This window comes from Oncorhynchus nerka, linkage group LG24 (genome assembly GCF_034236695.1).
Source record: "Oncorhynchus nerka isolate Pitt River linkage group LG24, Oner_Uvic_2.0, whole genome shotgun sequence".
Taxonomy (NCBI): Eukaryota; Metazoa; Chordata; class Actinopteri; order Salmoniformes; family Salmonidae; genus Oncorhynchus; species Oncorhynchus nerka.
In genome coordinates, this window is record NC_088419.1 from 15,960,671 (window position 1) to 15,972,345 (window position 11,675).

The following is an 11,675-nucleotide window of genomic DNA, read 5'->3' on the forward strand; positions in this document are numbered from 1 at the left end:
AGAATGACAAGCAGAGCTCAGGCACAGCTATAACCTCTAACCCTTTCACTAGACTGCAAGCATGTATCTGTATTTTGCGTCACACGCAATTGGAACCAACCCACTGTACTCATGACATCCCAGATACACAAAGTGTAAAAGCAGCATATTAGTGAAGCAAGACTTGCGTTGCAGAGCTTTTTTTTTGTTACCATAAAGAAGTCTGAAGTAAACAACAAAGTTGCATTCGTTTTTTTATTTCTGATGTGCTTCTGGAGCAGCAGGCTAAAAACAACACGTTTTCGGTGTAGTTTTCGGGGTCAGTGTCCCCACAGTGTGCTTATTGGGACCTGGGATAATCCACTCTGTTGGCAAGCCCTGTGGAGCTAAACAAACCAGTGACTGCAAAACATTACAATATACTGGTTTTAATACAACATCACTGGAACTTTCTATACAGCTGGGTATTAAAACATTCATTTTCAAAATTCCTGTGCTGCAGAAACGGTATATAGTGAAAAACATTTTTGAATGTTCCTAACTAATATTACATTTAGAGCAAAGGTCGCAATGAGACGACCCATGGTTTTTACGTGTTAGTAATTTAGCAGATAATTAGGGATACGTGTCTTGCTCAAGGGTACATCGACAGATTATGATTTATTTTTTACCTAGTCAGCTCGGTGATTCAAACCAGCAACCCTTCAGTTACTGTCCCAACGCTCTTAATTGTTAGGCTACCTGCCGCTCCAGGTTGACGTACAAAATATTGGTTTTGGTTGATTTCTTCTTACTGTGACACATCAGGGGAAAAAGTCATAATACTTAGTGTAATAATACATTCAGTACAAATATTTAGATATGGCACTTCACCTTGACTAAAGTACGGCAAGCAAAAATAAAACATTAAGTAAAACATTTGCAAGGAAATGTCATAAGTCTATTCAGTGGTACTGTGGGTGTAAAATTTGTTTCATGATGGAAAACATATATCGCTGTAGAATGCATGAAACCGCTGCATTGGGATATTGGAAACTGCTATCCTGGTCCCAGATCTGTTCTGTCTAGCCAACTCCATGCAATAGAGAGAACAAACAGATCTGGGATCAGGCTAGGGAACTACTGATGATGTAAACAACAAGACATGGAATGAGAGAATATAAAATGGCTGCCTGATATGGGTGTTGTAATGACAACTGTGCCTCTTCCACCTCTTTCTCATATGTGTGTGTGTTGGATGGGGGATGATACAGTGATCTCCACTTTCCTGTCTTCAGAACTATGTGTGTGTGTTGGATGGGGGATGATACAGTGATCTCCACTTTCCTGTCTTCAGAACTATGTGTGTGTGTCTTCAGAACTGGCGAGAGGTCCCCTGGTCAGATTGAAGGAGCCGGACGATGGAAGGGTCACTCTTGGCACCTTTGATGAACTCCTCCAGAGAGAGTTTGCCTATAGTCCAGAAGAGACCCCAGGTTAGCAACACACACTACACTATAAACACCAAAAATCACATTATTTGCACAGCAGGGGGGGAAAAAAACCTCTGAACGAGGTCACCAGAAATCCATACGGTTTCAATACACAGACATAGCACATGAGAGCTCAAGTGAAATACCCATTCAAGACATACTGTAGGCTCGGGTTTTGTGGACTCAAGTTTGCACTGTAAATGATTGTCACTAGAACAAGTCAAAGAACGAGATGTTTAAAAGCAAAGAAAAACTCACCGTCTTTGTCTACGTCCATCTGTCTGAAGATTTTATCTGTCCGTTTCTCTGGCGTCGACTCATCTTCTGGCATCTTCATCACTGAGGACACCATCTTGTAGATCGCCTGCGGAAGGAAGAAGAATGTATCTTGGGCAAAACAGTTTCATTAAGCTCATAAAGTATTAAAGAGTTACATTCTTCAAGAATCAATGTGTATACAGTTTGACCATTAAACAAATCGCAAAGAAATATTCCATGTTCTCTGTCACAATGGAACTATTCTGCAGTCAGGTTACCACCTGGAAAAATCCTCACGGGGTCTCTGGCTTTATAAAAAATATCAATGAGACAGGAGCATATGGTCTGAGGACACTTTAACAAGGGAATTTGTTTATTCAGGTTCGTTTGTATCAGCACCACACACAATCGCCTGAGCCAACACTGATACGGGACATGCTGCTCAGGCCACGACGGTGGGGAGAGCAAATATCACCATGTTGATAAAGGATCATAAAAGGAGAACAAGTAGCAGCCAATGTTCATGACTTGTGGTGAAAATATGTTTATGATATCACGGATGTGAGTAATAAAGAACATATCACTCAGATATATACAGTAAAAGAAAAGTCGTAAATAGGAGAGAGAGAGATCCCGTCGAATGTCTTCCGAATCCACAGTGAAAAGTATGGCAATTTAAAGGTAGACTCAGCGAGATGACGTTGCAACGAGCAGCACCGCAGATATTGAGATGAGCGCCATGCAAGACTTTTCTCTCACATGGTCACACAGAGTATCTGCACGGGTGCGCTTCACGCTACAGTGAAAGAAACGCACACCTGTTTAGGCGAAGTGCTGGCTAGCAGAGTAGAACACTTGAGAAAGAAAAGAAGCTCAGATCCAGACAGCTTGTCTATCAAAACCTTGGTTATTAAATGATTGCATCTGAGCTCCTAGAGTGAGGCTTTCCTTTTCTTTTTCAAGGGATGGGATCAAAACATCAAAGAAGTTTAGCCTTGTGATTAGTTGTTGCGGAAATTGACCGGATATTGTCCTGACTTTGTGCATGCAACGACATATCGACATGTCTACCATTAATATGGCCATCTATCTATCAGTCATTGTTATCCAAAGCAACAGACAGAACTATCAACATTGACAATGACACATATTCAGAATATGTGGTACATGCAGGAATCACACCCACAACCCTGGTACTGATAGCACCATGTACTGTTAGAATAAAAGCTGCTTCCTAGAACTAAACATAGTTCTTTGGCTATTCCTGTTGGGACTGCTATTCCTGTTGGGACACTCAATGGAAAACCCTCAGAGGTTTATTGAAAAAGGTTCACTGAGCCATCAGAACCACCTCACCTCATTGGTAGACTACATCTCACCTGTACAATCTCCAGCATCTCAGCCCGGCTGATGTAACCGTTCCCGTCCAGGTCATACATACTGAAGGCCCAGCGCAGCTTCTGCTCCAGGCCACCGCGCGACGTAACGCTCAGCGCAATGATGAACTCCCGGAAGTCAATGGTGGCATCGCCGTTGGTGTCGAATGTCCGGAAGACGTGCTCGGCGAACTTGGAAGCGTCGCCATACGGGAAGAAGTTGGCGTAGATCTTCTTGAACTCTTCGACGGTCAGGTGGCCCGTGGGGCAGTCTTTGAGGAAGCCTCTGTACCATTCCTGAAGCTCGTGGTCAGAAAACTCTGTGTTCTCGCGCAGGTCGTTCAGTACTTCGGGACGCAGTTTGCTGTTCTGTTTCCCCATGACTAGCTCTCTGCAACAAAGTTTAGAACCTCAAGGGTCTTTCCTGGTTAAATTACGGTGAAAGTCTACTGGGCTGCTAGTCTTGGGACCTAATCTCCACCACGCAGGACTGCAGGTCCCCCTTCTGCTCTCCTCAAGATGTCTGTCTGCTGTCTGGCTGGCTGCAGGTCCCCTTCTGCTCTCCTCAAGATGTCTGTCTGGCTGGCTGCAGGTCCCCTTCTGCTCTCCTCAAGATGTCTGTCTGCTGTCTGGCTGGTTGCAGGTCCCCTTCTGCTCTCCTCAAGATGTCTGTCTGGCTGGCTGCAGGTCCCCTTCTGCTCTCCTCAAGATGTCTGTCTGCTGTCTGTCTGGCTGCAGGTCCCCTTCTGCTCTCCTCAAGATGTCTGTCTGTCTGCTGTCTGGCTGCAGGTCCCCTTCTGCTCTCCTCAAGATGTCTGTCTGCTGGCTGCAGGTCCCCTTCTGCTCTCCTCAAGATGTCTGTCTGCTGGCTGCAGGTCCCCTTCTGCTCTCCTCAAGATGTCTGTCTGCTGGCTGCAGGTCCCCTTCCGCTCTCCTCAAGATGTCTGTCTGTCTGGCTGCAGGTCCCCTTCTGCTCTCCTCAAGATGTCTGTCTGCTGGCTGCAGGTCCCCTTCTGCTCTCCTCAAGATGTCTGTCTGTCTGGCTGCAGGTCCCCTTCTGCTCTCCTCAAGATGTCTGTCTGTCTGGCTGCAGGTCCCCTTCTGCTCTCCTCAAGATGTCTGTCTGCTGGCTGCAGGTCCCCTTCTGCTCTCCTCAAGATGTCTGTCAGTCTGGCTGCAGGTCCCCTTCTGCTCTCCTCAAGATGTCTGTCTGCTGGCTGCAGGTCCCCTTCCGCTCTCCTCAAGATGTCTGTCTGTCTGGCTGCAGGTCCCCTTCCGCTCTCCTCAAGATGTCTGTCTGTCTGGCTGCAGGTCCCCTTCTGCTCTCCTCAAGATGTCTGTCTGCTGGCTGGCTGCTCGATCAATGTCCTCTTCCTCTGTTCCTACGGGAAATGAAACACTCTCATTAGGAACATCAAGTGAAACCAGTGATGGTGCGGTTTTGATTAAACCAATTTGTCTGGATGTTGTGTAATAACTTGAGGTTGAAGAACCACCTCAAACAGCCCAATGTTGATTCACTGAATGATGGTTATTATAAACTGGGTGGTTCGAGCCCTGAATGCTTATTGGATGACAGCCGTGGTATATCAGACCGTATACCACGGGTATGACAAAACATTTATTTTTACTACTCTAATTACGTTGGTATCCAGTTTATAATAGCAATAAGGCACCTCGGGGGTTTGTGATATATGGCCAATATACCACTTTTAAGGGCTGTATCCAGGCACTCCGCGTTGCGTCGTGCTTAAGAACAACCCTTAGCCGTGGTATATATACCACACCCACTTGTGTGTTATTGCTTAATTATAACGTTTGACCGAAGAGGCTTTGAACAGCCTATGAGCGGTGGCAGAGTGATACTGATAAGATGACAACTGAGATGCTCCGAGTGCCACTCGGGAGGGCGAGACCTGGTCTCCGAGGCAACCATTTGAATGCCCTCACACAGTGAGAATTTATCGACCGTTTGCCATGCGATGGAAGGAGAGTGGCTGGGAGCATTCTAGGATTCAATACATCAGTCTTGTCTCTCAAAAAGGTCAGCACGGCACAAGAAGCTGTTGTTACCTCAGAAGCCAGCCAACCATTACATAATCCAGGTAACTAGGTTAGGCCACGTGGGAGGCAGTTACCCACACAGGCAGGGGTCTTCAGTTGTATGTGTGTGTGTATGTATGTATGTGCAAGGGAGAGTGAGGGAGAGAAAGAAAGAAAGTGTGTGAAAAGGAGGGGAATAACAGGGTATCTGGCATCACAGCATATTGGTTGTTTTTTTAACACAGATTCACAAGAGAACGCATCTAATTAGCCTACTGGGAAAATTGAAAGAAATTTGCCACTGCAGGGCCTTTTTGAGGGCATCATTGTAAAAGTGTGTGTGTGCACGCGTACGTGGTGTGCATGTATCCTTGTGTGTGAGAGAGAGAGAGAACTTGCAATAGAAAAAGTAATATGTATCAAAGGAAAACCCTAATTTCTAGGTAGGCTATACCATGGGAGCCGCGGTGACTGCACACACATGGCACACATTTAATGACACATTATATAACACTTCCTCTCCCTGCACATTACCAACAAAGCTTTTATTGGCCAGAGAGAGGAAAGGTCATATGATCCTGTTCTCTCATTACCTCTCTTTCTCTGTTTACCTCTCTTTCTCTCTGTCCTCTGAGGTTATTGGCACAGGACAGATTATACCAGAGACAGTAGCAGAGGACAGAAACTAATTGGGCTCGTGACTGTGCTCTAACAAGCTTCTCGAAAGGCCTCTTGTCTCGAGAGTCCTTAATGTACACAGTCCTTAATGTAATTTCCTGCAGTTTTCTCGATCTGAGTCGCAATGTAAACGGAGCTCTAAGGGGGCGAGTGGATTGGGAGTAGCCTGAACTCTCCCTGTCACACCACCACTAGCCCTAGCTTGGTTTACAGCTGTGCAAAGCTGGGAATGAAACATCACAGACACACACACCCATCCAGAGCCCGACCGCACCCTCTGGCCCCAGAGTTTAACACCCCCGGGAAGCAACAGGCAGCGCCTCCCCTGGACTGGGTCACATGGACGGTTTTCCACGCCAGCTCACTGTGCTTGGCAGGGCTAGGTCAGACATAAACACAGGCGTTGCTATTTATTCCCTACTTGCACACAAACCCACAAGACATCCGAAAAGATTCCATTCCAAATAGAAATGGCTGTTATTTTTTTTACTTCTAATTTTAAAGTTTAAAAAAAACGCTTAGTAGCCTACACTCCAATAGATGCCCATGAAGTATCCACTTTATCAAACTGGTGTATGATAATGCATTATATAGCACAACACTATAGAAACACTGTCATGTAGTAATTTTTAAAGATTTTGCTGGATAGCAATGCAGGTTTACACACAGTGAAGGATGGGCATATGTTTGTTATGAGCAATGTCTTCCTTTGCGGATGTCTTACTGAAAAGGAGCAACATAGGGAAGAACTGTAAGCCATGCGGATCTCCTCTCAAGCCTAGAACAATAAGTTCTACAAAATGGTAGTCATGCACATACCGTGGCAGATATCTACCCAGTCTGGTGCTTGGCAGGTTACACAGCATTACATTTGACAGGTGTTTTCACAGCTAGAACCTTAGCCTAATACTGCCAATTGAAATGATGTATTCAGTGCCGTGAACAGAAGTTGGGATGGCAATCTAGCCCTGTTTTCTTGTGTATAGAAAGTATTTGGCTGTGATTCAAACAAACTGCAACATTCACTTAACAGATTATTAATGTTTGAGCCAACATTCACAGCTTTTACCACAAAAAAATGGTATGAAGTGTGGTACCACGTCAGCATGTTGCAGTTTGTCTTTATCTGTCTTTATGGCATGAAGGTGGCAGTATAATGAAGTTTCCCTTCCTCCTTGTAGACTTTATCATGGAGGAGATGGTAGAAAATGTTACTGACTGGTGCTATTTGGATTGCTGTCATACCTTGTCCATAGACTTCTTACAGGGTAAGCAAACCAATATGTCATTTGGGTGAACTATCCCTTTGCTATTTTTCCCCATTGCGTTCCAGCAGGTATTCAAGCAGTTGGCGTCACTCCTATGTGAAGTGCAGACGGTTCATTGTGCTCTCTGTTGTAAGATGATGCTTTTTTTTTACCGACCAGAAAAAAATGGTTTAGTTTGCGTCTTTTCATATGCCGATAGAACCACACTTTTTATTTGTTTGTGGGAAAAGAACAGGCCTCACTAAGTTCACATATGAACTCCAGTGACATCCATTAGGCCTGAGATTGTGAAACTGGTTGTCCCCTATTAAACCTAGATTCCTTCCACAGCACGTTCACACCATGAGCCCCGTGAGATTATTATTTCACATTCAATGCTTGCGTCCCAAAAGGCACCCTATTCCTTATTTAGGTCTAGTGCACAGCCCTATGGAACCTGGTCAAAAGTAACGCACTACATTGGAATAGGGTGCCATTTTGGACACAACCAATGTCTGCCTTTCCTGTCAGTAACACGGCAACAGTCTTTCTCTTGTTGCTCTGGCTCTACCACTTACTGTAGTCTGTAGAAGCCCCCCCCCCTCCCTACCACTTACTGTAGTCTGTAGAAGCCCCCCTACCACTTACTGTAGTCTGTAGAAGCCCCCCTACCACTTACTGTAGTCTGTAGAAGCCCCCCTACCACTTACTGTAGTCTGTAGAAGCCCCCCCCCTACCACTTACTGTAGTCTGTAGAAGCCCCCCTACCACTTACTGTAGTCTGTAGAAGCCCCCCTACCACTTACTGTAGTCTGTAGAAACCCCCCTACCACTTACTGTAGTCTGTAGAAGCTCCCCCTACCACTTACTGTAGTCTGTAGAAGCCCCCCCCACCACTTACTGTAGTCTGTAGAAGCCCCCCTACCACTTACTGTAGTCTGTAGAAGCCCCCCTACCACTTACTGTAGTCTGTAGAAGCCCCTCCCCTACCACTTACTGTAGTCTGTAGAAGCCCCCTACCACTTACTGTAGTCTGTAGAAGCCCCTCCCCTACCACTTACTGTAGTCTGTAGAAGCCCCCCTACCACTTACTGTAGTCTGTAGAAGCCCCCCATCCCGATCAACCCTTTACCCAATAACCATGGCTGCCGTTGTTCCACTTTTTCCACTGGCTAATGAAAATATTTGCACAGCTTCCAGATTCCACACGGCATGCATTTCCACGACTGGGGAGTCCTGCCCACCTCTGACCCCCGGAAGTTCCACTCTCTTCCATTTCTAACGGTATGTAGCAAATCACCAGGTCCAGTAAATCACACATGACTCTAGTAACCCCTAACCCCAGTGTTGGTGACCGTTGCCTTGGAGCTCGTTACCTTACACATGGCCTACAGGCAGGCTTAGTGACATCATCACATGCCGGGGGAGACCCCATCCCCTACAGGCAGGCTTAGTGACATCATCACATGCCGGGGGAGACCCCATCCCCTACAGGCAAGCTTAGTGACATCATCACATGTCGGGGGAGACCCCATCCCCTACAGGCAGGCTTAGTGACATCATCACATGCCGGGGGAGACCCCATCCCCTACAGGCAGGCTTAGTGACATCATCACATGCCGGGGGAGACCCCATCCCCTACAGGCAGGCTTAGTGACATCATCACATGCCGGGGGAGACCCCATCCCCTACAGGCAGGCTTAGTGACATCATCACATGCCGGGGGAGACCCCATCCCCTACAGGCAAGCTTAGTGACATCATCACATGCCGGGGGAGACCCCATCCCCTACAGGCAGGCTTAGTGACATCATCACATGCCGGGGGAGACCCCATCCCCTACAGGCAGGCTTAGTGACATCATCACATGCCGGGGGAGGCCCCATCCCCTACAGGCAGGCTTAGTGACATCATCACATGCCGGGGGAGACCCCATCCCCTACAGGCAGGCTTAGTGACATCATCACATGCCGGGGAGACCCCATCCCCTACAGGCAGGCTTAGTGACATCATCACATGCCGGGGAGACCCCATCCCCTACAGGCAGGCTTAGTGACATCATCACATGCCGGGGAGACCCCATCCCCTACAGGCAGGCTTAGTGACATCATCACATGCCGGGGGAGACCCCATCCCCTACAGGCAGGCTTAGTGACATCATCACATGCCGGGGGAGACCCCATCCCCTACAGGCAGGCTTAGTGACATCATCACATGCCGGGGGAGACCCCATCCCCTACAGGCAGGCTTAGTGACATCATCACATGCCGGGGGAGACCCCATCCCCTACAGGCAGGCTTAGTGACATCATCACATGCCGGGGGAGACCCCATCCCCTACAGGCAGGCTTAGTGACATCATCACATGCCGGGGGAGACCCCATCCCCTACAGGCAGGCTTAGTGACATCATCACATGCCGGGGGAGACCCTGACTGGTGTCAAACGATTCCCCCAAACACAAAGCACCATCTCTCTCCGGCTGCAGTGAACCAGATGATCACACTCAAAACAAACAGCAGGCTGTTAACCATTTGGAGAATTCCCAGTATCCCCCCAGAATAGCATTGTTGGCAATGGCGCGCCGTTTAATGATGTCTGTCAGGGGGCGTCAACATGCCCATTTCCCATTGCTAACTACTGCTCCAGAGATGGATTGGACAGAGAAAATACTATTTGGTCCGTCTGTATTTATCATAGCGTTTTGCTGGGAATGCAAATAGCCAATCCATCATGTGATGTGCTTGGGGAGAGAGAACCCAGTTAGACAGCGTACTGGCATTGAAAATCTCATTACCGTAGCATGCTGTGAAGCTGACTGGGCTTCAATTAAATATATAAATATGTAAATATGAACTCAACGTCTTTATGGAAGACTACCGTTAGTCACTCATTCACACCTCTGTCAAAGTTGGCTGTGATGAGACTTTTGAGAAAAGCTAGGTCAGGAGATGACCCAGTATTTGATCGAGGAGGGGGAAAAGACATTTCCAAACCATTCTCACTTCCATCTGTGTGTCAGGTTTACTGAGGCAGTGTCAGAAAAGCATGAACTGTAGCAGACATATATAGTCCCTTGACACACCTGTCTCCACGGCAACACCATGGCGCTAAGGCTGACTTATGCAAGGGAGGAGGCAGTAACTAACGACTGGGGCACGTCTCCAACTGGGCACAGCATTCAAAGCATTGCAGATATGAATGGAACACATAGAACCACAGACACATATCTGAATTCTACTTGTTAGAAAAGAGGGTTCATTCTAGTACTAGTTGTACCTGATACCTTCTGAACATCCTGTTCTGTTATCTCCAAATAAATGACAGTGACTTGAGAGAAAAAAAATATTATTGTGTAGAATATGACACAATGTGATAATATCTGCTGGGGGAAAAATGATTCAATGTCTTCAACCATAATCCTCTCAATGTTTTTATACATTATTTTATATTTCCAACAAAAAAAAGCTATGACATCGACTTTGACTATTGCCACACCTTACATAAAGCAGATAATATGCCACTCTATTTTCCTAGTCCACAATAACCCCCATATAAGCTTCTCTCTGCTATAGAAAACACCACTGTGACAAGATGTACAGACGCGTGATCAGATATCTAACCATGGCAAGAAAGTTGCCGATTTTAAACTACAGTCTGAAGGACGCTAGATTATGCACATAAATGCATCGCCATATTGAGCCAACATCGAGCATATAAAATTATTAAAATAAATATCGAACTGTCAACAAACTCAACGTTTTATACTTAGTCCTGGCATACGATGTTGTGCTGTCGGCTGAAGATGGGTAGGCCTATTCAGTCCGGTTGTGTCCAAGTTGCGGCTCAATACCGTTAACTTTTATTTCTAACGCTTCAACAGAAAAACTCAACTCAAGTAAATTAAGGTTACAATTACCTTGAGATGGTATAAGCAACCGTATTCAGTCTGAACATTAAACTATTGAAAGAACTACACAACTAAAAAGTATTTTTGAAGGAAGTTCTGTTTTAAAATATATTCAGAGATCAGGATAAACAACTTCTTCATGCAACGCTGGTTCCTCATTTTGCATGATATACGACACATACACGGCTGCTCTGCTTTACCCGGACTCGCCCAATTCTCTCGTGGGGGATGTCTTTTCTATCTAATAGCAGTCGTTTTACTTTTATACTGCCTCTTAGTGGCATTTGATAGGCTACTTTATTTATTTTTTTAAACCCTTTCCCGCAATGGAATGTATGTAGGCCTTCGGTAATAAATTCTCAAATATATTACTGCCAAAAGGCCCCTCCTACTTGGATATAGAACAATCCACACTCGCTACCACAAGATTTGCTCTGCTGATACAGTAGCGGGAACGTAACAGTAACTGTTGGGCCAAGTACAATCTGCAGGTCCAATGGAAGGATATCTGATCGGTGTGGGTATTTAATCGCACATTCTGGATTTGTTTAAACGTTTGGTGTTAGTCTTGCAACCGTATCATATTACACTCATTATTTATTTCATAAGAAGTTTGGACTACATTGCTATAGTAAATACTGTACTAATATAAATTCATAGGAACATTGCATTCTATGTGTCAATTCCATTGTTATGAAGTCAGTTAAAGGACCCT

At 45.9% G+C, this 11,675-nt stretch overlaps 1 protein-coding gene across 4 annotated transcripts; it reads right to left on the reverse strand.

Moving 5' to 3' along the window:
- Window positions 1-220: 220 nt before the first annotated feature.
- LOC115107553 (hippocalcin-like protein 1) lies at window positions 221-11,193 on the reverse strand. Of its 4 annotated transcripts, XR_010460843.1 has the most exons (5): window positions 10,970-11,193; window positions 3,089-4,467; window positions 1,710-1,815; window positions 651-1,431; window positions 221-365 (listed from the first exon to the last, which is right to left on the reverse strand). XR_010460843.1 is itself a non-coding variant. In XM_065008653.1 (4 exons), exons 2-4 carry the CDS (start codon window positions 3,464-3,466, stop codon window positions 1,334-1,336), a joined length of 582 nt encoding a protein of 193 aa, XP_064864725.1. In that variant the 5' UTR covers window positions 3,467-4,461; window positions 10,970-11,193; the 3' UTR covers window positions 392-1,333. The 4 variants fall into 4 exon arrangements, 3 of the variants coding, with proteins under 3 accessions (XP_064864725.1, XP_064864723.1, XP_064864724.1); XM_065008653.1 differs by lacking the exon at window positions 221-365 and having other exon boundaries at window positions 392-1,431; window positions 3,089-4,461; XM_065008651.1 differs by lacking the exon at window positions 221-365 and having other exon boundaries at window positions 392-1,431.
- Between the last annotated feature and the right edge of the window lie 482 nt (window positions 11,194-11,675).

Bases quoted from the DNA above. Each gene is read 5' to 3' on its own strand.
- LOC115107553 (XM_065008653.1), bottom strand. From the start codon at position 3,466: ATGGGGAAACAGAACAGCAAACTGCGTCCCGAAGTACTGAACGACCTG. The intron at 1,816-3,088 runs GTGAGATGTAGT...TTCCTTCCGCAG, and splicing joins AGATGCTGGAGATTGTACAG to GCGATCTACAAGATGGTGTC. The intron at 1,432-1,709 runs GTGAGTTTTTCT...TCTGGACTATAG, and splicing joins GATGGACGTAGACAAAGACG to GCAAACTCTCTCTGGAGGAG.